Here is a 24,956-nt window from a genome sequence, read left to right on the forward strand (position 1 = left end):
TATTGAGCTATATATATATATGTTGGGGTTTTTTTTTGTTTTAAGATCTAATGCATTTATTTTTAGAGCACTGCTGGAGGGAAAGTTTCTCTGTTGTTGAACTCTAATTCATTCTTTGATCAGAAAGCCAGAGGCAGTTCCTTGAGAGCCTGCTGCCACTCAGTTATGATTTGGTTAATTTAATGAAAGGTTTAAGGGAGAATCATTTCACACTCCTAACTAGCATGTGTACTACATGGTGTTAACATCCCTCTTGTTTAAGGAATGAAAAAATCTAGGGAAATAAAAAATTCAATTTAAATTTAATACTGTAACATGTAGCAGATTGTAACTAGATTAATCTGAAAAGAGAAACTGGTCTGCCAACATAAGGGATTTGATTTAAAAACTTGCCTTTTTTATTCCAATTTATTCTTTTCCAAGGACTCTGCTTTGTCTTTGGTCTGGTTAAGTATGAGAGAGTCTACCATTAAATTACTTCTTGTAAGAATTTTTAAGTACAGGTAGCAAGAAAATGAGCAATTCTGCCTGTAATTACATTCTGTGGCTTTTCACTGTCTGGTGTATAAAGTTACTCTTCTGGTATCTGAGAGCACTTGATGGCTGAATTCTGCTGTGTGCTGGAAGTGTTGTAGTCCATCTAAAGTACTCTGGATATTTGGTCCAGTGCTAATAGTATTGCTTTTTCTTTCTGCCTCAAGTAAAGGGAAGATCAAGGCAAACATGCCTGTAAAATCTTTTTCAGCTTCACTTCTTAAAGTAAACTGTAAATGCTTACACTTAACACTTAACATGTTATGTGTTTATGACCTTTGTATTGTTGCAAAACATTTTTAGTGGTAAATTTCTGCAAGAGAGCTGGTCAGAGATTTTTCTTTCAAAAAGAACTTTCCACAAAGTTTTACACAAAATCATAGTCAACCTTGAGGAGCTTTCAGGAAAGATGATGTTCCCTTGGAACAGCTGCCTGGGTTCTCTGTAGGTGGCTGGAGGTAAAAACTAACTTGTGCTTCAGGATCTGGGGCTTGGTGGTGGTTTTGCAGCATGGGTGGTATGTGGATTCTGCCAGGGTTGAAGAGTGCTTTGTCCTGGTGCCGTTTTGGAAAGCCCCGGGAGCTCCTGCGCTAGCCAGAGTGCTCAGAGCTCCAGGCTGTGAGGCTCCCTCCTGCAAAGCAAGGCATTTCACAGCCCTGCAAGTGCTGGGGGTCTTCCAAGTGTGCCTACCCATAGAGCTTGAAGTATAGCAGCTCCTAGATGACACCCGGGATCTCTGCTTCCAGGGCAGAAAACACTGGTCTGGAGTAGTAAACCTGTACTTGGGCCTTTTCTACTCCTGGTTTTAATCCAGTTACTGTCATGCCTTGGATGAGTATGGAGTGTGGTTTCTAGGCCTTGAACTGAGGCATAGGCAGTCTGTCACTTGCAAAGTTTGTTCAAGTCATCTCTGGCAACATACCAATCTGAGCCCAGGTACCAAGTCCACAGTTAGCACCCTGACCCCTTTATCATCCTACATCAGATCTCTGTTTACAGGACATGAACTTTCAAGAGTAGTGCTAGATGAAATGAAATGACAGATACTTCTCTGTCTGCAGATAAGAGTGGTGCCACTTTTAAGACTCCTTAAAATGAAAGCTTGGTTAAGTAACAACAGGGTTCAGTTTCAAAACCTGTATGTGAAAATTGCACTTATTACCCAATAGACTTGCTCCTCATGTTACTTGGTGTCAGATCTGCTGACTTCAGTATTGAAAATAGAATTACATTGCTCAGCCTTGCAAAGCCAACAAACCAGACGGAGTGTAAATGGATTCTGTGAATATAGCTGCTATTCTGTAGTCATATTTGTAACCTTCAAAAAATAAGTTTTGAGGGAGTTGGAGTTTGCTTTTGGGTAAGTTTTTATGAGCTCTGCTTTTAATCGTTAAATTGTGGCCTTTTTTGCCAAAACCTTCACTTGAAACAGAGTTCCTGCTTAACTTTCATGCAGTATTGTGTGTCTTTGCTTTTTTTTGTCAGAATGAGATTCTGGAGATGGTTATAGTAGAATACCTGTTGAATGATACACCTAATATAGAGGAAAATGTAGTGTCTTGGGAGCTTAGCAGGTATTTAACTGTGCTCCTGCCCTGTGTAAGTTTAATTGGTACCTTTGCTTTTTTAGCTTCAATGCTGACAGGCAGGCAAGTGGAAATAAAAATGAAATATGTTATTCAGGTAACAAATGTACCTGAAAAAAAGTTGAACGCTGACTATCTTGACTGTGATCTGTGAGTAAGCAGTGCCAATGCCTCATCTGAAACTCTCCTTACTTTTGCAGCTGGTATACCTCGCTCAGTGTTAAAAGATTGGCGCAAAGTAAAGAAGCTGAAGCAAACGGGAGAGTCCTTTTTGCAGGATGATTCTTGTTCTGAAATAGGACCAAATTTGCAAAAATGCAGAGAATGTAGGTTAATAAGAAGTAAGAAGGGAGAAGAACCAACTCACTCACCAGTGTTTTGTAGATTTTACTACTTTCGGCGGTAAGTATGACTAGTTTCCTGGTAATGTGGTGCTTCAGCTTTTAAGAATAATACTGACAAAGGACTGGCATACTTGAAAGTATGTCTGATTTTTCTGGCTCAGTCAGTCAACCTGATAAAAGACAGCATCTAATTTAACAGTATTTACATTTGTATTTCTTTTGTGGATTGACTTCATCGCTGTTTAAAGCTTTATAGCAAAGACATCAGAACATCTGCCTGGTGTACCTTAGGCAAGCAGAAAAAACAGCACATCACCATTACACAGGTGTCTGACATTTGAAGTGGGATTTTCAAAAGGCAAGCTTCAGTTTTTATGGACAAGTTGTACAACCGCAGAGTTGCACTTATTCGTAATTGTTCTTATGCCAGTATGTGGTGGGAATGTTGCTCGGAGTTTTCTGAGGACAGAGAGGAGTTGTGACCTCCTTTTTCACAATTAGCAGCCCATCAAGGAAAACTGAAAAGGAAGAAAATTTCCTGGGGTGCAGTGTAGTGCACGTGGGTGCAGGAAGCACCAAGAAAGGGTAAAACAGCTTCAATTTGTGTATGGACTGTGCTGTCAATACTAATCCAACTTGTTTTCGACAATAAACTGTTCCCTAAATGGGGTTTAATTTTTTTGTAATGGCTCTTTAGTTACAAGACTTGGTAGATCTGTAGGAATCATTTCAAGGTTGGACTGTGAATGCCTTCTCTGTAAGAATATTTGCTTCCTAATGTGGCAAAGTTGGAATTTTGGTTGGTTTTTTTTGTTCTGTATAAAGGAGAGAACATAAAGGTTTGCCAGCATTTAAAAAAACCAGTATAGAATTTAAAAACTTGGAATGTTTTGATTATATTGTAGTAAAATTTAAAGCTATTTAATTACTTTCATTGTAATTGAACGCAATTTCATTGTGTTTAGATAGTAGGGCTTGAATTGCAAAAGAGGTTTACAATTCTGTTGGAAGTTGTTGTAGCTGAAAGTTGATAGTTTCATCTTGTTCGTTTGAATACATATCTAAATGTAATTTTTGGTACTTCTAAATTCAGGACTGTTTTGCTGGCATAAATTCCTTAACTGTTACAATCACATCTATGTAATGACTTACCCTGTTTTGGATAGATGGAATTAATTGTTACTGCTTAAAAATAGGCTAAGTATAGCCAGTTAGTGGAACAGTACTGGGTAGGGTAACAGGAAAGCCTTTTAAAGGTCACAGCTTAGTGGATACAAAAATGTTATCTTCTGTTAGTGATTTGTTCTGCCTAGAAAGATATAAGTTTAGTGTTTGAACTCATGTTTTCTCAGTATGAGAGCAGTAGGATACAAAAATCTATAAAATATAAGTCAGTGACTGCTGTCACAGACATTCTGAAAATTGAAAGTGAGGAGTAGGTGGAACCAAACTTTGACCAAAATTAAAAAGAAAAAAAAGAATTTTTCTGTCTGCAATTTTAAAGGAGTAATAAATGCTAGAAGAGAGAATGATGAGTGAATGGAATGCAAAAAAGTTCCTAAAAGGTTAGTTTTAGTTTTCATGCTTGCTTATTGGTAATTTCAAAACTATTTTCATCAGTAGGATTTATTTAAAAATTAAAAAATATTGTAGCATGATAAGGTAAAAAGAAAACTTTTGTGTTGTACGATTTAAGCAGCAAGGTAAAGTAGCAAGTAAACTGGAGAAGTCACAGAGTATAATACATGCAGTTAAACTATCTGTTTTCATTTTTAGGTTATCTTTTAGTAAGAATGGAGTGGTTAGGATAGATGGTTTCTCCTCTCCTGATCAATATGATGATGAAGCACTGAGTTTATGGACACATGAAAACTATGAAGATGATGAACTGGACCTAGAAACTTCTAAATACATTCTAGATATCATAGGGGATAAATTTTGTCAGTTGGTAACGTCTGAGAAAACAGCCATGTCCTGGGTGAAAAAAGACGGTAAGGAACTCTCAAAGCTCTCAAGCGTTCTGCAGTTTTTCTTGGGTGGCCATTGCTTCCTTTTGCATAGCTCTCTTCCCCTGGCAGTTGGATTTTCCTAGGCTGTTTGGTAAGAAGGCATGCTGGGAAGGACCAGCCCAATCCCCTCCCTGTGCTGGTGGCTGTGCTGGGCAGGGGCCGGGGCCAGGCTGCTGTTGGGTTTGGAGCAGTCTCCATTCCCAGCTTGGCCTCCAGCTCTCCAGCCAGAGCAGCCAGCTCCCAGCCAAGGCCTGTGGCGAGCCAGGTACTGACTGCTGCCAACAAATGGTGTGTTTCTGTGTCTCCTTCCCAAAACAAAGAGAAGAGCGGAGCAGCGTGGGCCCTGCAGAGCGTGTGCTGACACTGTCACCTCCTCCCCACCAATGCCACCATCCGTCCTTCTGGCCCACAGCAGATGGGCACAGGCTGGTGGCTCTGCTAATTCCAGGCTGTGTGAGGAGGAAGTGGGGCAGAAAACATGTACTACTAGCCAGCTCTCCTGAACAGGCAGCTCCCTCCCCTCCTGCCAGCTTCAACTGTCCAGCTCACTGGTTTGGCTGCCCTTGAGATCAAGCATGTCCCATGGGCAGCCAGGTGAAAAACCCAGCTCTCTTAAGTGCATGGGGTTAAAAGTATGTGTTAAAAAAGTTCTTCGTACTTGCAGCAATACTTTTTCTGTATGACTTCAGTCTATGTTTTCTGAATGCTTTATTTCTTTATAATGTGTTGATAGTAGCATTGAAGGGGGATGCTGTGTAATGGAACTAAGGGGGTAGATGTTGATGGCCTGTTTATGGAGGATCACTTTCCTCCCCCAAAACCCAGTTGTGTCTGAGGGGAAACTTATGAATGCTTCATCTATAAAGACTATTCATTCTGTGCTTTGCATTTAAATTTCAGTCCTTTTATTCTGCTTATTTTGTATTTCAGCCAAAATTGCATGGAAGAGAGCAGTGAGAGGAGTCCGTGAGATGTGTGATGCATGTGAAGCCACATTATTTAACATTCATTGGGTCTGCCAAAAATGTGGATTTGTGGTCTGCCTAGATTGTTACAAAGCAAAGGAAAGGAAAAGTTCTAGAGGTCAGTTCTTTATGAACTAGAGTATTGTATAGGCTGTTTATTCTCATTTGTTGCAGAGCTGCTGATCCACTATAACTGTCTTTCTGTAAAGTGTTAAATTGCTGCTTGTGTGTATTGGTTTTTCTTGATCTTTTTCGCCTCCTTTTTTGTCAGTAGATGTAGAATCAGTCATTCAGAAAGCAACTGCTGTGGGGGCTATTTTAGCTCTTTGTCCACGTTTCAGTCTTTTTGTGTGGATTGTTGTGGATTGCTTGTGCCTTGCCCCTCAAGGTTAAATCTTGTTCTTCAGTTGTGAGACTGGTGCTCAGTCACACTTCCCTCTTTATGGTAACTCATTGCTGTTAAGACTTGCCTTGATTTGAATGCTTTCTGGAGTCCTCCCTTCAGAAGTGGCTTGTCATACTGACTTAAACATCGTGTTTTATAGTTTTGTTATAAAAAAGAGATGGAGAAAAATACTTCAGGTAGTATTTAAAATGAATGTTAATAAAAGTTTCACAGTCCATAAGCCTACAGATACACGTGGTTTATCCTCTGCTCTAATGGAAATGTCTACTTTAGTCTGTAGGAAGTGTAACAGGACTGACTTGCAAACCTCTGATTTCTGGGTGACCCAACTGGGTTGCAGTTGAAAGGAGGAATGGCTTGGAGGATTGATTTGGGCTTTGAGCCCTTGGCTGTGACACTGGTGTGCAGGCTGCTTGGTGGAATGCATTGCCTTCCCTGGGAGGCAGGCACTGTGCCCTGGCACAGTTCTGCGGTCAGACGCTGTGCCAGGAGCTGATTCCAGGATAATGCTGTTTAGAAAAGCAGTTCCATGTTTGTCATAGCCGCGTAATGTCCCAGATGTGAATCGTTAGTAAAAGAACGTTTAACTATTAGGTGGCAAAGCTTTGCCAAATGGAGACTCTCATCCGCTTTGTCCCTGGCTTGTGGTGACAAGCCTTCTACACTGAAGTTTTTAGGGAGCTAATGTCAGTATTTTCCCGCTCTGAGAACAGTTGCTAGTGCTTTAGTGCTGGAAGCTGCTTCAGCAGCTCTTCACTGGCTGAAGTCTGTGTGTGCACACGTGTGTGCATCCATCTGACGTGGCTTGGGATGTATGCCGAACATTATTTACCCTGGTGGGAACATGCAGTCAGAGGCTTTTTATAGTCTGTGTTAACCAGCCAGGAAAGTTTTAGTAAAATGTCTTAGAAGTTTGAAAAAGCAGTATAAAGAAGGAGGCTTCTCTTCAGTTTTCTAACAGGGAGGACTTTCTCCTTTCTGTTGATTGCAATTTTATGTGTGAAAGCAGAGGTACGACAGCTTCCCTCGCTGCGGCTTAATTTCTCATGATGCTGTGGGATTCATGTGAACTGTGTTGCTTCTTTGGCACTTTCTTAAAAAATGTTCAGAACCACCCACCCATCTATATAATAGGACTTTATATTACACCATTTTTCCTGGAACTGGTAGTTGTTTTTACAGTTGCTGAATGTAACAGAGAATCCCCTGGTTTTTCCCTGCTTCAGCTGGAATGTTAGAGCTCTAAATATTCCAGATTCAGATACTTATCAATGACTTCTCTTATTACTTTACTACATCAGTGAATGAATATGCAATCATTGTTATCTTCAGACAGTTCATGGCACCATCAAGTGGAATGCCATGTTATGACATTTCAGTGAGAAAATAGATTAAGTAGATACATGCTGTTTTGTTACCTTGATTTATGTTCGTGACCAGTTGGATATTTAGATATTTTAGGCGCTACAAAAATTACAAAATAGTTTATAAATCCAGTATTTATCTGAAAGAACATTTGGTACATTGTACACCTACTACAGTGTAGAAAAAATGCCTTAAGCGTGTTAAATGCTTCTCTTGGTGTGTTCCTTAGTTTAAATTGCCAGAGCTGAGCAAACTGGTAAAAGGCTTGGAAAGATGTCTTAAAATTAGCAGTTTAGTGGATAGGACACAAGACCAGGGATTGAGAGAGAAATTGCCTTTTCTGCCCCAAATCACATAGCAGGTTGGTGACCAGTTGCTTGGCCAGACGTTTTTTACTCTCATTCTTCTTGTGTCTTTTCTTTACACCACAGATTTTGGGACAGTCTTCCTTAATCTTCATAGAAAGCCTCTCTCTCCTACCAGTTAGGCCCTCTCTTCTGGCACAAATGATTTTCAGCCAGTACATACAGACTTAGGGTTTCATGGTTGCTTTCATGTGATGTAAATCTGTGATGCAACTTCCCTCTCCTTTGTGCCATCAGTAACATGGGTGTAGCGGCAAGGTAGGTAGGCTGAATCAGACAGATGATTTGGTTAGAAGTTCGTCTTTTTGGCTTGTCTGACCAGCTCTGGTTGAAACCACACACTTGCAGTTGGAGCATGGATTGTGTCAAATCAGATGAACCATGCAATCACGGCCTAATTGTGTCTCTTTTCCATGGCAGGATTCATCAAGGGAGGCTTATGGCCTTAATGGCAACTGTAAAGGATTTCAGCCTATGTTAAATTGGTAACTCACTAAATGTGATAAAGGGAATATACTTTGAAATTTGGAGGTAATTGGCAAGGGCCTGTGTTACAGATGCAGCTATTTCAGATTTCAGTGTTGTTAAAACTCTCTTTTCCTTACTGTGAAAAGTAGCTGTTGTATGCAAGTCAAGTCCTTGTCACGCAGGATACCTGGACAGAAGACTTAGTTTGTGCAGAGAAATATTTCTAACCAAAACCAGTCTGAAAGACCTCAGCTCCGTCTGTGTGCAACATAAGTGAAGTAAAACATTGGCAATGCTATTTTGCAGATAAGGAGTTGTATGCCTGGATGAAGTGTGTGAAGGGACAGCCTCATGATCACAAGCACCTGATGCCAACACAGATTATTCCAGGCTCTGGTAAGACCATATGTGAACAAGCAGAAGGTATTTTTTTCCCAGGTCCTTCTGTGAAGAGGGGCTAGAATTGTTTCTTGAAACTTGTCATTTTCCATTTAAAAACCTGGGAATTGAGTTAAATCATTGCAAGAAGGTGAGTGGTTCTGGGCAGTTACCAGCACTGAGCACAGATGATAATGAGAGTAAGAGGAGTGTGCTGACAGATACATAAAGGGGTTTTGAGGACAGGCAGTGAAAAAAATTGAGGGTCTTTCTTGTGATGGATTTGTACCTTTTCAGAGCAGAATAAAACAATCAGAATGTACTTAATAAATCTGACCTTAGCTGTTAAAATAAAATTTTTAAGTAGTACCACTGAGGCAACAGATTTCTGTGGATTTGTTTTTCGCTGTTGTCTGTCCTACACCCAAAAAAAGAAAAGAAAGGTTTTGGTTCAGATGATTGAGCAAAATACAGTGAAGGAGCTCGTGATAATTGAAAAACTAAGCAGGAATCATAAAACCAGCTAGATTCAGAATTCTGCTTACAACCAAGTATGTTCTCTGAAGCAGTGGCTGTTAGGTGTGGTGTAGTGGTTGTTAGCACAGAATTTCTGCCAGCATCTATACAGACCAGAAAATAGAAAACTGATGTGCTCTTAAACATAGTAAGTGAATTCCCAGGTTATTTTAATCTGAAAATACAGAACCAGCCATTATTCTATGGGTTGTTGCATGTTAGTTCAGGTAGAAATGAAGGTTGGGTAGATTCCATAACAAATTCAGATTGTGACATTCCCCAGAACAGGTTCTAGACTGAAACTGGTTTTAATTTTAAATTGTGAAAGTGAACCACTCATCTGGAAACAGCACAGTGAAGACTGCCTACTTAACCTCAGTTTTATTCTTCTGTGCATACCCATTACCAAACAGCCTTCATTTATATGGTCACATACTAATTTTTTTGTCAAGACGTGGCTCACTTCAGTTTGTAGCTGATGGCTTTATTAAAGGAAGCAGTGAATACCCATTGAACAATGAGGAGCAAATAATTAATGGCTTGCCTAATGTGTACCATGCAATGGGCATGCAGAGTGAAAGTTACCTTATTCAGAAGAGGAGTGTGCTGTTACTTGATTGAACGTGTCTCTGCACAAGCTTAAAGATAAACTGGGCAGTCATCTTAGAGTAGTTTCAAATGGTAAATTCAGCATTTTTAATAGTTCAGAACATCAGTGTGTGTGTGTTGTAAAGAGGGTCACAGAATTGATTGACAGCTACTGATGTTGTTCTTCTTAATTGTCTTCTAGTTTTGACAGATCTTTTAGATGCTATGCACAACATTAGAGAAAAATTTGAAATGAAATCCCATTGTCAGTGCACCACAAAGCAGAGCACACAAGCTGCCAAGCTCCCTGCGATGAATGGTGTGTCTCAGGTGAGTCTAAAATGTGTGTTTATATTGCATCTTGTTCAAGTGTTTTGATCCTGGTGGATTTTTGTATTTAAATAGTACCAGTTGCATTTTAGTTTGCATATGTGGTGGTTAAATGCTGGCCATGTCTTTGAAATACATTAAAGTGAAGCTATGTAGTTAAAAATAAATTTGTTCTTACAGGTTTTGCAGAATGTCCTTAACCACAGTAATAAAATTTCTCTGTGCATGCCTGAGTCTCAACAGCAGAATATTCCTCAAAAGTCCGAGACAAATGGTAACACAAGTCCAAGGAGTGATGTGAGCACAGACAGCAAGTTAACACCACCTGAATCCCAGTCCCCACTGCATTGGTTGGCTGATCTTGCAGAGCAAAAAGCCAGAGAAGAAAAGAAAGGTATATCTTTGAAATCTTCATATCATGTCCATTACTTTGGGGGCACTACTGGTATGTAATTGAATTAATTAAAAAAAAACAACACCATTTGCTGTTCACAAAAAGAAAAGACAGTGTTCTTTTCTCTATGGGTTCCAACCTTCAAACTGCAGTGCCTTTCCCTGGTGGCATCAGAATCAGAATCAGTCACCAGAAGATCCACCAGTGGAATGAATATGTGTGTGCTGTGGGAGTATTTCCAGCTACAGCATCTCTCACTTGGGACAGGGACTCACTTGGCTGCATGTCTGAGATGCTGAGGAAGGCCTTTACTTGGTCATAGTGTTTGACTGTGTTTTGAAGGATGTAGTTCATCCTCTGGTGTGTTCCCAGGTGAATAAAGCACTAGTGCTGCACAGTCTGTTACCACCACTAGGAAATGCAGGATACTGGTACTGTTCTGTGTGTGCATTGTGGTAACAACAGTGTAAATTTGCAATGGTTATTTTTATTTTAGAGAACAAAGAATGTCCGTCTGGAAAACAATCGAAGGAAGAGAAGGACCAGGATAATTTGGAATCCCCAAACTGTAAAAGCTCCCCTCCTGCATCCCAGAACAATGAGCAGGGCTCAACCTTACGAGATCTGTTAACTACAACAGCAGGCAAACTGCGTCTGGGTTCTACAGATGCTGGCATTGCTTTTGCTCCAGTTTACTCTACAGGAGCAGCAGTAAGTGTTTACAAGATGCACAGTTTTTCTCTCAGGATTTGAAAGTCTCTATCAATCTGTTTTGTCATGCTGTAGTTAGAGCAGTCTGATAGGTGTATTGCTTTAAATACTCATAGTTAAAACTTCATATGCACATGCGCACATTGACATTTTATTTGATTTTATATATGGTGTTAAGTGATAAACATCAGAAATGTTACTCAGTTTCAAAAGGAGTTGCATTAAGTTGCTTCTACATTTTTTAAGCATAGATTTGTTTTCTAACAGAGTGGCAAGAGTGGAAGGACTATGCCGAACATTCTTGACGACATAATTGCTTCAGTAGTAGAAAACAAGATTCCACCAAATAGAGCACCAAAGATAAATGTAAAATCTGAAATAAAAGATGAGCCAAAGGATGATAAAAAATGTATTCAGGATGACTGCAGTAAACGGTACAGTGATATCCAGTATTCATGGATCTGTGATAAGCATGTTCTGTGGCTCAGAGACCATAAAAACAGCAACAATTGGAAGCTCTTCAAAGAGTGCTGGAAGCAAGGAAGGGTAGGTATTGAGCAGGTTGGTCAGTGAAGTGACCTCAGCATGAGCTTGGGGAATTGTGTGTTAAAGGACAGAAATGCCTAACTATGTTTGAAACTGGGGGGCAAAAAAAGCTTGTCAGGTACAGCCCATAGACGAAGCTTGTGTAGTTAAACTTGAATTAACTACTAATAATAAGTAACACATTTCTGTTTTGAAGTTTCAGTTTCCAAAAAGAGTTGACACCTTTGGATATGAGTGTTCCTGGAGGAAGTGTTAGCAGCTCAGTAGGGCCAAGGTCTTCTGTGTGTGTTCCAGACACATTTGTATTCCAGTTCAGTTAAAGAATGTGTTCACTTGGGAAAGGATAAGTAATGATTTTAAAAAATTATTTTATTTTACTTTTTACAGCCTGTTTTGGTGTCTGGTATGCATAAGAAAATGAACTTCAGCCTGTGGAAAGCTGAGTCAATCAGTCTGGATTTTGGAAACCAGCAAGCTGATATCTTGAATTGCAAGGACAGTATCATTTCAAACACCAATGTCAAGGAGTTCTGGGATGGTTTTGAAGATGTTTCAAGTATGTTCCTTAAAATGTATTATGGTATTGATTCTGAAGATGATCAGTGTTAGAAACGGCAGTTAAAAATTATCTTTATGGATCTTGAGTCTTTGAAGAAACTTTAAAAAGAAAGTTCTAGGTAATCTGTTTCCAGAGAATATGGTGGACACTTGAATTTTGCATGTCTGCAGAGCTAAGGATGCACTATTATACTAGCTAGGTCTTACTGAGAAACCAGGCAAATGTCCTTCTTACTTAACTAGCTGAGTTTGGTTTGTATCATTCTTGAGTCTCGAAATCAACCATCTCCTATTTTACGCGTGAAATTTTGATTCTTGGCAGGTTTAGAGTTAATTCTTATATATCAGTTGAATAAAGTAAAACGCCTACAGTATATTAGTTTTTAGTTATTTCTATTTATTTACAGAACGGCAGAAAGTAAAAAATGGAGAAACAGCTCTACTAAAACTGAAAGACTGGCCTTCTGGGGAAGATTTCAAGGCTATGATGCCAGCAAGGTATTCTGAGTTTAATAGTAGATGTTCTTAAGTCAATCTTAATGTTATTCTGTTTTCTCTTTCTACATAATGACACAAATTCAATTATATTCATCGTTTCTCCTCCAGATATGATGACTTACTAAAAAGTTTACCCTTGCCTGAATATTGTAGTCCAGAAGGAAAACTAAACTTGGCTTCTCATCTGCCAGGATTTTTTGTCCGTCCAGATTTGGGACCCAGACTGTGCAGTGCATATGGTGAGTTTGCCCTACAAGTGCAGCAGTTACTTGTTCCCATACACCTGTAGAATATCACACATTACAATGCTTGATAGAAAGCTGAGCTTTCTTGAAGGATAGTTGCTCACTGAATGCAGGGAAATACTGACTGACTTGGGTATTAACAGTACATGCTCGTGGGGCATGAGAGGTTATCTGCTTCTCCATTTCTTTCTGTCTTTTCTTATGCTGTTACACTCTCCTGAAGCATATAAATGGTTAGCTGCTTCTCTACAGTGTTAGAACTTGTCTTTAGTAATGCTCTGGGACACAAAACCTCATGAAATATTATCGTGTTCATAATTCTGGTCATAAATTATTCTCCTCATATTTCTCATAATTTATTTTGTGTGCTGTACACTCAAAAACCTGTTTAGAAAAGGTTGGTTCCCTCAGACACTTTCCATCTGTTCCTTCTTTTGCAAAGAATTTTGTTCAATTCTGTTTTACAAATAGTTGTAATAGAAAGAAGAAATGAGTGCTAATTTGTGACACGATGGCTTTGATTTTAAAAGTTCTCCAAATGTCCTGTGAAAGAAGCATATTAACAATAGTGATAATGGCATGGGTCTGAGAACTGCATCATTAATGCCACTCCAAGGTAACACTGCTCTAAGGCTCAGAGTTCCAGAATGTCCTTTGACTTAAGAATGTTCATTTTCACTTCTTAAAACTAAAATTATTTTTCCTCTTTGCTTGGGGGTTATTTTGATTAAGAACTGTGCTTACAGACAGATACAAAAGTGACAGATTTGATAACCTTTTGTATTCATTGTACCTGTATTCTGCCCTAAACAGCCTGAAGGGTTGAGGAGGAATGGAACATAGCAGTCAGGAAATGTCTCCGATGGTTCTGCTGAAATGTTTTGTTCTGACACAAATGCTGTGTAGGGACAGGTACCTGGGCTAAGAGAGAATCTCAAGGACTCTATTAAAAAGTAACGTTTTCTTGTTTAGCAGGTGAACCAAAACCATGTTTTTAATTTGTGTATCTCAGTGATGCTAAGTATGCTTCAGAAATTTCTTACCCGTTGTTGCATGTTCCGATTTTAATATGCAATGCAAACAACTGTTACCTTGTAACATAGGTGTGGCTGCTACTAAAGACCATGACATAGGAACCACAAATCTCCATATCGAAGTTTCTGATGTCGTGAACATCCTTGTTTACGTTGGCATAGCCAAAGGAAATGGAGTACTTTCCAAATCAGGTAACGTGAAGCTCACTCACTGTAAGAGGTGTGGATGGACTGAATGTTCTGCCCCTTCTAAAATTGATGCTGTTCTTGGCAAGGTGATGAAAGAGATCCACAAGAACTTGCTTACAGCTGGGAGATTCTTTGTTTCGAGGGTTTGCACGCACATTAGTTCTATATAAAATACACTGCAGTTCATGAATTATGAAATGATATTTCAGACTCTTTCCACTTTTTTTGCCATTACGTGTAATTGATGCAGTGTTCCTGTGCTGGGACTGGCATAGCTAATGGAATGCAGGGTGAAGGATTTCCTCTGGAAGCTGTGCTCGTTCTAACAATTATGTCAGGATGATGTATTTGCCAAACCGTCTGTTTATTCTGCTGCTTCTGGATGCACTGTGCTTACTCTATTGAATTTGGGCTGTAATGTAATTTTTCAGCACTGGAGAGCTTAAATTGGTGTATGTTAGTCATGTCTAGGAGGTTTATTGCTTATGTGAAACAGTGTTTAAATCACTGAAATAGTTTTGTTTCTTTCCCCTTTTTCTTTTGTCCTCTTATTCCATAATCATCAAATGTAGATTTTGGGTGTGACTAATAGAGCTGCAGTAAGGTTTGCCTTTCATTTGCTTTGTTTTCACTTGTGTATGCACTGAGTTAATAGCAGCAAACTTGAGCATCCTGGAAGAGCTCTGGCTGCAATAATAGCATGCTAAACACTGCTTGTGCTGACTGCAGGAAAACACCTTTTTCATCTTCCCATTTTTTTGGTACCAGCCCTGCTTGTTTATTTCAGGTAGGAGATTGTGTTCTGTCAAATTCAGGAAATGTGAAAAAATTTAAAAATTAAATATTTTTAAGGTATCCGTGGCATTCATGCTCTAGTAACGAGTTACAAACACTGAACAGAAAGATCACCTGGTAGCTTCTGTTGTATTCAGCAAACTTCTATCTGCTCAGTCTTGCACAAGAAATATGAAAAGAAGGTATTTAGTTTCAAAATTTTTCTCCTTCTCACATTTAAAGAATATTTTTGTTGAATCTTAGGAGTTTTGAAGAAGTTGGAGGAGGAAGATTTGGATGACCTTTTAAGGAAGCGGTTGAAAGACTCAAGTGAATTACCTGGTGCTTTATGGCACATTTATGCTGGCAAAGATGCTGACAAGATAAGAGAGTTTCTGCAAAAGGTTAGATTTATTACACATGATTTATAAATATAACCTAAGTAGTTGGTAAATCAAAGGGGGCTGGCAAAAATCACAAACCCCACCTCGATGTTAGAGAAGGGAGGAAAGCAAAATTATTTCCTTTATAGCACATAAAATAAATTATCTTGACCTGCTGCACCACCAGCAAATAAAACATGTAACACACATACTCATTTTTAAGAGGGCTCAGGAGGGCGTGGAGATCTACTCTTGCTCACAAAAGATTTGTCGGATGAGGTTTTTCTGGCGCTGATCCATTATTATTGTACTATTGCTGCTGAATTTTTGGTGAATTGTCCTATGCCAAATCCCCTGACCTCACCACCCAGCGGCCACTAATCTTTCCCAGGACTCTGTCACATCAGTCAGCTCAAGGAACATGGCTGGGCTCTTGGTGAAGGTGGAAGCAGTGGGGTAACCTCTGCAAGGGCAGCAGACTTCCTTCAGCATCATCCTTCAGCAGCATGTGATGAACAAGTTAGAGCCACATCAGAATCTTTCAGGTTGTTACCTAGGATGAATATCCTTCAATGGCATTAAATTCAGGGATAGCCACCTTGGAAGCAGTTTTCTGTGCCTTGTCTTTAGCACATTTTCATGTTCTCAGAGGTGGCCTTGATGGCTGACACAGAAATACCAAAGTATCACTGAAGCGATTGCTCAAGGAGAAGTCTTTACTGTCCTCTTCTGTGGAGAGAGATCAGATGAGTTTCCACTGACTGCACCAAAGGGGTCTGTAGACAAACTTGAGGCCAGGGGCTCTTCTGTGAGCAGGGAAAGCCTAAGAAATTCAGCAGTGACGATTCTCTTGGACAATAAAGCAGTGTTTCTGTACCAGGGCAGCTGTCCTCCAGTGACTCAAACATTTGCTCTTTGACAGGCTGAACTGTGGGGAAAAATGAGCACTGGTAAATAAAACAAAGCTAATTCCAGGAGATTGTGAATTATACAGCAAGACTTTTTTGTTCATTCAAAAAGTAGATGCTCATAAATTAGATGGTGGCTTTTCAGTTTGAAAAAGAGAGTTGTGAACGAAGTCATGAATGCAAAGGAATAGGTGGACGTAAGGGAGTATTCAGCATTTCCTATCTCAGAGCACTTCTGAAACTGTTGTGGATAACTGTGAAACTATTTGGGCAGCAGGTTTAAAACAGAAGCATTTAGGATGCTGTGTAAAGAAGTTTGTCATTTGCTACCACAGTTTGCCCTGCTATCCCAAATGAATTGTGTACCACTGGGTATTTTAGGAGCAGTGGTATTTGGGAAATACTGAATTGGAGATTAATTGATGGGTAAGCATTGGGACTGTTCTTCTGCTGATAAGATAAAAAATCTCAGTATCTTGTTAGAACAGTGGTAATACTCAAGGAGAGTTTCAAGCTCTGCATTACATAATTACATATATTTCATAAATAAAAGTAAAAAAAAAAAAAATCTATGTTTTTAATGAGGTATTTGTTTCCTGACTCATGACAGGTGGATTAGGTCTGTGTTCTTTATGTGTAATCACTTTTTTCTTTTTAGTGACTAGGATTGATTTAGTAGCAGTTGATTAGAGTAATATATGTTCCCCTGTGGCTCACTTGATGAGAAATGGTTGTGGAATTCCATTTACTGATGTCAGGAAGTATTTTTATGTGTTCATCATTTTTTCCAAATATGTTCATAGGGTGGTAGGAAAGCAGCTTCTTATCCCAGCATGGTTGAGGTTGGAAGGGGCCCCTTGAGGTCCCTCTGTCCAGCCCTGTGCTCAAGCAGAGTCACCTGGAGCAGGTTTCCCGGGACTGTACAACCCTTGGCTTTATCTGTGGCATTTTCCTGAGCTAAGGTAGTGATGTTGCATGTCTGTGTCAAAACTGAAGGTTGTAAGCCTGGGCAATTGGCAGCATAGCAACTCCTGAGCTCAGATTTTTTCTGGATTAAAGAAGTCACACAGAGAGCATGTTGCTTATTACTAGATTATTGTGCTGAGTTCTTTAAAGCTCTGCATTTTGGAGTGGGTGTGCTGCAAATGTCTTCAGTTCAGTGAGACTTCCCAGATCCTTTGAGGTTGTTCTGAATCCCTAGCTAGAGTTCTTGTTCGGGTATTGAGAACTGAGTGACATTGCTTGCCAAGGTGGGTATACCTAAAATTTATCAGCAAAAGGTTCAGTTCTTTTGGAAATGACCTGGGATCTTTTCTGTACTTGCAGATAGCAAAGGAGCAAGGCCTAGAAGTTTTACCAGAGCATGATCCAATCCGTGATCAGAGTTGGTATGTGAACAAAAAACTTCGCCAAAGACTTTTTGAAGAATATGGAGTAAAAACCTGCACAGTTATTCAGTTCCTTGGTGATGCTATTATTCTACCAGCAGGAGCACTTCATCAGGTAATGAACCTTAGTTTAAAGACACAGGATTAAATAGCACAATTGCTGTAAAATAACTTTTTTCCAAAGATATGGATATATCTGTTCTCAATTACATTTTTTTTCTTAGTAGCTATTAGCATGTAGGAATGTAAAATAAGGTACATCTGCTGGTGTAGCTGACTAATGTACAGCAAATTGAATGCCTTAAGTATTAGTTCCTTTTTTGCTTTACAATTACAAATGAACAGACGATTATTAAGCATTGTTTTCCACTTTTCATTTTTGTAGGAAATTTCTAAACAAACTGAGTCTAGTTATGGCAGAGTCAGGCTAGTAATTTTTGTCTTCTAAGCCAGAAGTTAATCTAACGGAGGAGGGGCAGGGAGAGCAACCTGAGCAGGTAAACACACCTGGATGTCAGGTGTCATTGTTTTTAAGTCTTCAGCCATAGGAGAATTGGCAGTGGGTATTCTGGTGTTCCTGTAACAGGTATTTGGTTGTTTTCCCATGCCACACTTAAGTTCCTTTTAACACACAAGGTACATCAGTCACCAGGAGTCATCACTGTCTCTTCAGCAGCTTTCCTTATTGTGAGAAAGAGTGATACCACCTTTGCAGCAGCTGAGCTGATGTAATCCATAGTTGGGTAAGAAGAGTACTGCCAGTGGGGCAGTTCTGGAGAAACAGGATGAATTTGTGTCAGTCAGCCTCAGTTGCCCCCTGGCACAAAGGGTTTGTTGCTGCCTTTAGGCCTTTTTTTTTTTTCCCTCACAGTCTGTAAAGTGCTGCTCCTTGGTGAAAACAGGAAAAAAGCTCAATTGTTAAGATGAGATTTTTGGGTCATTCTAGATTTCTTCCTTTCTTCACTCCATTAACCTTTTCCTGCTTCAGCGGGAAAGGGAGCCTGCTGATTTGCTGTCTTGGCAGCTGTCAAGCACCACTAATGAGGTCGCTGACTATCAAGGACTGAGGAGCATCCCCACCCTGCAGTTGGTTGTAAACAATCGTGCTGTTGAAAATCTATCACTGATCTCCCCGTGGGTTCAAGCAAGGCCAAGCCTTTCTGAAGAAGGTGCTATTTGGTTTCCAATCTGCAGATCAGCTTCCAACTGTGAAAATGGCTCACCATGTCCCTGTGGCCAGGGCAGTGGGGTTTCCTCTGTGAAAAACTGACTGGGTTGTAGTGATGACAGGGGTTCTGTCTCTGAGTGTGTCTGTTGCTGGAGTATTGAAAGCCACCAGTACCTTACCCAGACTAGGCTCCTCCTCATCCCACTGAGTTTCTGAGTGGGTTTGACATGGTAGTATATAGCTCTGGATAGTCTGTGTGGATTTGTTTTCTGGCACAGGAAAGAAAAAACCCAGACAGCCCCAAACAGACCTGGGTGACCCAATGGAGGAACATCTGACATTGCTGCTGTTCTTGGCTTCTGTTAGGCTAAAGCAGTTGGCACTCCCAGAGTCATGTATTGCATCCTCCAGCAGCCTTACTCTGATCCCTTGAAACAAGGGAGATACATCCCAGATAGAAGAGTGGAAAGGGAACCCAGGGGAAATAACAAACGTACTGGGAAATTCGTTCTGTACAGCATATGCCATTATAAAAAGGCATACAGAATATAAAACATGAACTAGTGGGACTGTTCCAGGCTTCCCTGCAGTTCATATGTTTAAGGACCAAAAATAAGACCACTCTTATCTTTATCTCTTTGGCTTTAAACTGCAGATTGTGTTTGAAGTGGTAATGTTCTAGCTTCTGGCACCAAGGAGTTAATAACATGGTGTTTTTAAACCTTAGTGGGTGAAGCTGAGAACCTTTTCATCTTCAGTAAGAAGTTCCTGTGAATCTGCCACGTAGGAGGAAATAAAAGCATCGTGTTCTTTCATGTATGTGCATAGTGCTCTCTCTGTAGAGATGCATAAATACAGACCTTAGGGATCAGCACCAATACTTCAGAGATACAAAGCACATTTAAAAACTGAAAAATAAGTCTGCAGAAGAATACATACCACGTTAAAGTTTACACATTAAGTGTTTCAGATTTATGTGCACATCATCAATCTTTTATTGTTAAAGCTGGGTGTGAGTTGATACTAAATTAGGTGGTAAATTAACATTTTTATTTGCTCATGATTAATGTTGTGGAGCAGAGGAAATCAGACTGAGTGCTGGATTTAGGGAGCCTGGCTGCCTGTGGTCACTGCCTAAGTGTAGTTCTGACACTTCCAGTCTGGAGCCAGTTAGGATTGTTGGCACACTGCTGCTTCTGATGTGCTGGTCTAGAATTTACTGCCCTAACATGGAGGAGGTTGTGCGTATTTCTTTTGTGTATTGTTTTTCCACCCGTGCCTGGTTCTATGGATTCATGTCTGGCTTTTAAAGTAACTTACTCTTGACATTTAATGGTAGCATAAAGCACTCCTCTTGCTTCCCAGGTTTCTCCCCCTCCCTGTGTACTTTCAGACAGCAGTCACATCCTTCTTGGATGCAGCAGGCAAAGTCAGACTGTTCCCAGGTGGGATGGGAGGGAGAGCCTCTCCTGTGAGCTGTGACGGGCAGGGCAGCCTTGTCAGTTCCTCTTGTGGAGGGAATTGCTCCCTCGGGAGGAGAATCCAGAAATAGATACAGCATTGGACCGGTCACCTCTGCAGATGCTTCCCTGAATGCTCTGTGAGGGGCATCTCCTCCTTGGCTTGTACAGCTTGGGAGCTCAGCAGTCTCCCTGCCTTGCTAGTGGCTGGGCCTTGTTCCCTCCGTGGCATCTGTGACAGGGAGCCCTGAGCTCTCTCCTTGGAACTTCCCCAGCTAAAAAAGGGTGTTGTACTGTTCTTTTGAAAGATTCACTCTTTGTGCTGCTCCACTGTGGGTCATGCTGTATCACAGACATCTGTAGGGATGGCCTCCCTGGTTTCAACTTTGTAGCTCCAAATTGGTAAAATATTTTCGCTAAGAATAAACAGCTAGAAATACTGGAGTCAGTGATTGAAATGTGGTGTTCAGGCTCCCTGCAAAACTTGTTCATAGTGGAACAAGTTATTATAATGTTGTTTTTTATAGTGGTATTATCTTGATTTAACAGCAGGATCATATATTGTAAAATAACATGCTTGGAGGCAATGCGACATCCTGGCGATGTTCCGATAAGGATGTAGGATAAAGGTCTGGGCGTTGCATATGCAGAGCTCTCGAGCTCAGCCTTGCAGGAAGTGGCTGATCCTGCAGCCCTCAGGATGGGTGGGTGGCCCCTTCCTCCCTGCCCACTCACCTTTCCCTGTCCTAGCCCAGGTCTGAGGCTTTTCCAGTGTTGCAGCCGCCTCCCGGGCCCTGCTGGAAAACCTCTGCTGTGTGTGGGCTGGGTGTGAAGCTGTTCTCAGTTCAGCTGGAAGTGGCACAGGCGTGGGAGTGCTGCACTCCTCGCCCCACAAACCTCAGGGGAATCATTGCTAAACGTTTCTATGTGTGTGTGTCACTGCATTAGCTAGTATTATAAATATTATAAATAGAACTGCCTGGGGGCTGTCAGTGGGGCATTCCCATGTTAAGTATCAGACCAGCCGGGTAAAATCTGTCCCCGCAAACTTTCACACGGATAAGAACAGGCCCTGGAAGGGAGGGAAGAAAGCTTAAGGCACAGCAGAATGAAAGGTCTGAGGGAAACAAATGATACGGAGTCAGTAAAACCTTGTCTTAATGAGAAGAAAGTGAATGAGTGGTGTGGGATTTGCATAGGCTGGCAAGGAAACCAAGGGCAGGTAGAGACTTGAAAGAATTGAGAAGCCTGTGAGGGAGGGGAGGGGGCTGGAGCTGCTGGCTGCACAATGCAGAGGCACTTCAGCCCAAGCTCTAGGAAATTCCCTTTGTGCTGGTGGGAGCCCCATGGTAGCACTTCTGCAGCTGCTGCCTTGCCCCTGGCTTTCTGCTGTTTGCAGATTGTGTGGCATCAACAAACCCTCCTTGTCTCCAGAATTACTTCTGTTCTGATTAATTCTCAGGAGGGACCAGCACAACTTTGTCCTTGATGATGTTGAGCCTGGAAAAACCCCATGTGCAACACAAATGCTGAGCTGGGAGTTACCCACTGGGATTTCAGCTGTAGGGGGGGGAACTGCTGTGTAAAATCAGACTTGGGCAAGGGTTTTGAAGAAGAAAGTAATTTTTAAATGAAGTCCCGTGCCCTCAACTGTGTAGACACCAGTGGTTTATGTGAATGTCAGGTACCATAATGGAAAATTTAGAGTATGCATTTAAAAACTCTAGATTTGGCTAAGTTTGACTTTAAAACATGGAGATCTCTGTCCAGAGCAGGGTGGGATGGGGTGTTTGCTGGGATGGCTGAGGCTCTGCCTTGCCACCCCCAGGCTTTGGGAATTCGAATTGATGTAACACAACTTCTGTGAGGAGCTGTTGGAGTTTGGGGAAAAGAGGTTTTTGACCTGCTGAATTACAAATTACAGTGTAATTGTAAGGGTTCAGGGGTGAAAACACAAATGTTTCTGAAGGGAACAAGCAGGAAGCATTTTTCCTTTCCCCTGTCCTCCAGGTATGACCTGGGTGGCAGGAGATGTTGTCTGTTCCTCAGTAGTTATTGCATGCCAGTAAGAAGAAATGTTTAGAGAAAGAAGAAACTGCTTTTTCCCCCTTCTTCTCAGCCTCCCCCTTTCTTTGTTCATGATTGTTTCTTCCAAGTATTTCCACTGGCAGTTCCTTTTCCATGAATGTGCCAGCTTCCAGCTGTGTGTGCGTGGCCAGAGAAGCTGGGTCCTACGGGGCAGGGCTGCTCCCGGGTGGGTTGGCAGCTCCAGTGCCTGCGCAGTGCTGGGGAGGCTGTGGCAGCAGCAGCGCCTGTGCAGCTGGGCAGGGGAGGAACAACAGTGTGGAATTAATGCCGGAGCCGACTGCGGGAAGCGCCGCCAACAGGCAGCTGGGCAGTGTTCAACGTGTGCCTTTTGCCAGAAGCCAACTTGGATAAGTCAAACACACTTAATTGCTCTCTACCTGTAAAGATGCCCTTTAGTCTGATAAGGCTGTGGTTAAGGGATCTCAAGACCCACTCTCTTCTCAGGTACCTCTGCCGAAGAATAACCCCAAATACTAATTATCAGTCTCTTCTTGTTATTTTGGATAGGTGCAAAATTTTCACAGCTGCGTTCAAGTAACTGAAGACTTTGTGTCTCCAGAACATCTTGTACAGTCATTTCACTTAACGCAGGAGCTGAGGCTGTCAAAGGAAGAAATCAATTACGATGATAAACTGCAGGTAGGAAATGAATGCTGCTCTGGAAGCAGCTGGGAAGGCAGGGCATGCTCGGGCTCATTGAAATGCCAAGCAGCGTGTGGAGCTACTTCCTTGCTGCTGTTCACACAGAATAACAATGAGCAGCAGCATGAATGCCAGGGCTGTAAATGACTCTCCCTTGAGCTGCTGGTTTTATTTCACATTACATTTTAAAATGTGTAAAAAGCTGATCCCTTTTGCACGGGTGTGATGAAGCCTTTCTTTTTTTTCCATCCGTGGCTTAGTCCTGAACTTTGCAGAGTTCCTCAGTCATAGGCCTTACTAAAATCTGTCCCATGTTCTTGCAGGTTAAAAATATCTTGTATCACGCAGTTAAAGAAATGGTGAGAGCTTTGAAGATTCACGAAGGTGAAATGGAAGATACGGATGAGAACTGAGCATGCTCTGCTTTTTGGAGGTAGCATCACCCAGAGGTTATTTCCCCTGATTTATGAACGGTATGCACACTAATTTAAGCTTCACAAACCATCAGTGCCAAGAAAACACAGTCATCGTATTTACTTGTTAATGACACTGCAACGGTAGAGCTTCATATCACAGCCACTGTGATTCCATGTTCCACTTGCAAACAGTTGAGCAGTGTTCTGCTGTCTGTATTATAATGTACATGAAGTTTGTGAAATGTCAAAGATTTAAGATGATGTATTTATTTTTGGAAAAAACGACAAAATTCTATGCTATATTGTTGATCAAATGTAAATGTGACTTGTACAGTTTGCTAAAATAATTCAGATATTTTTCACTACATTGAGACAGTTACTGTGAGAGTAGGACACAAACACCAGCTATTGCCTGCATTTGGGATCTTGCTGAGTCCGCACAGCAGTCATGTCATTATCTGAAAATTACTGCCAAATAATTGTAAACTTTGTAAAATATAAAGTATATAAAGTAGATATTAAATACAGACACTTCAGTATTTTATTGAAGCTATTCAGTGTACAATTAAACGTTTTCAAAGGTGTAATTTATTTAAAAATTGTCTCATTTTGGTAAAATTTATGTGAACTTTTAAAGCTTAAATATTAAACTTAATATGCTATGTAAATATATACATATATACATTCAATGATGTATTTTTTTAAAACATTGGCTTGCTTTAATTTGTTAAAAGTGCAAGTGTTACACATGCTTTGTACATTGAAGTTGAAAGGGGTTTTACATTTTCCATTAAAATGACTTTGTCAGACGTGGTGGTGTGGGTTTGTTGTGTCCCGCTGGTGCCGGCGCTGCCAGGGCAGCCACGTGCTGCCCTCTGCGGGCCGCAGCCGGGACTGCGGGCGCGGCGCTGCCACTCACCCCCTTCCCTCAGGAATCTGCACTTGCGCGGTGGGAAGGGGAAAGGCGTTTCTGTAGAGTGATTATTTCATGACAACTTACCTTTAATAGTTCAAGTAATACCACAAAGTAATGGATGTTTTAAAAGATTTTTTTAAATGTGTTTTATTTAATAATGATAAATGCTGGGCAGTTGAGCAGAATTCCAGGTTTTGGAGTGAGTTTGAAAAGGTTCACAAAAAGTGCACTTTGATTTATTAGAACTATTCAAAAACGTAGATTGATTATCAAATGTTAGGCAGAGCCAGTGGCCAGCTCGTGAGGTGTCCAAAAGGGGATAGTAATTAGCCCGGTTATAGTAATGAGCCTGGTTACTGCTCCCAGTTTGATGCATTTGACTGGGTTTGGGGTCACCAAAAAACCCCAAACCCCTTGTAAGTTACCTTTAAAAATAATGAAACACTAAAGCAATTTTTTATTCCAAAAGTCACATTATTTAGTTGGCTTGAAAACTTGCAATTTGTCAAGTTGCAGAGCAATACCATGGGCACTTAGCAGTTGCTTCTTAGCGTTGTAGCCTGTTTCATCCACTATAATCTCTATTCTTCCCTGGAGCATTAGAGCATTGGCTGAGGGTGCAGGATCTGCCACTGTACGTTTGCTTAATGAGAAGTGGACTCTAGTTGTACATATTTTCATTTTTTAAGTTCAGGATATGCAAATATTTAAGTATTTCTTTCCCTGGTTGAGTTTTCATGAGGTACTTGTAACAGATGTTTAATTCCTGGAGGCTGCTGAAATT

At 40.8% G+C, this 24,956-nt stretch overlaps 1 protein-coding gene across 1 annotated transcript in view; it reads left to right on the top strand.

Annotated features, from left to right (window-relative positions):
* Positions 1-24,065, top strand: part of JMJD1C (jumonji domain containing 1C) — a 107,252-nt gene extending 83,187 nt beyond the window's left edge. Inside the window, 16 exon segments of the mRNA XM_008642759.2 lie at positions 2,321-2,522; positions 4,241-4,455; positions 5,404-5,556; positions 8,349-8,438; positions 9,727-9,854; positions 10,035-10,248; positions 10,745-10,959; positions 11,227-11,505; positions 11,893-12,061; positions 12,471-12,561; positions 12,670-12,800; positions 13,910-14,032; positions 15,068-15,207; positions 17,421-17,597; positions 22,706-22,837; positions 23,164-24,065. Coding sequence (XP_008640981.2) covers positions 2,321-2,522; positions 4,241-4,455; positions 5,404-5,556; positions 8,349-8,438; positions 9,727-9,854; positions 10,035-10,248; positions 10,745-10,959; positions 11,227-11,505; positions 11,893-12,061; positions 12,471-12,561; positions 12,670-12,800; positions 13,910-14,032; positions 15,068-15,207; positions 17,421-17,597; positions 22,706-22,837; positions 23,164-23,253 — 2,549 coding nt within the window. The 3' untranslated portion in view covers positions 23,254-24,065.
* The last annotated feature ends 891 nt before the right edge of the window (positions 24,066-24,956 follow it).

The sequence above is a fragment of the Corvus brachyrhynchos genome, unplaced genomic scaffold (assembly GCF_000691975.1).
Source record: "Corvus brachyrhynchos isolate BGI_N302 unplaced genomic scaffold, ASM69197v1 scaffold279, whole genome shotgun sequence".
NCBI classification, from domain to species: Eukaryota; Metazoa; Chordata; class Aves; order Passeriformes; family Corvidae; genus Corvus; species Corvus brachyrhynchos.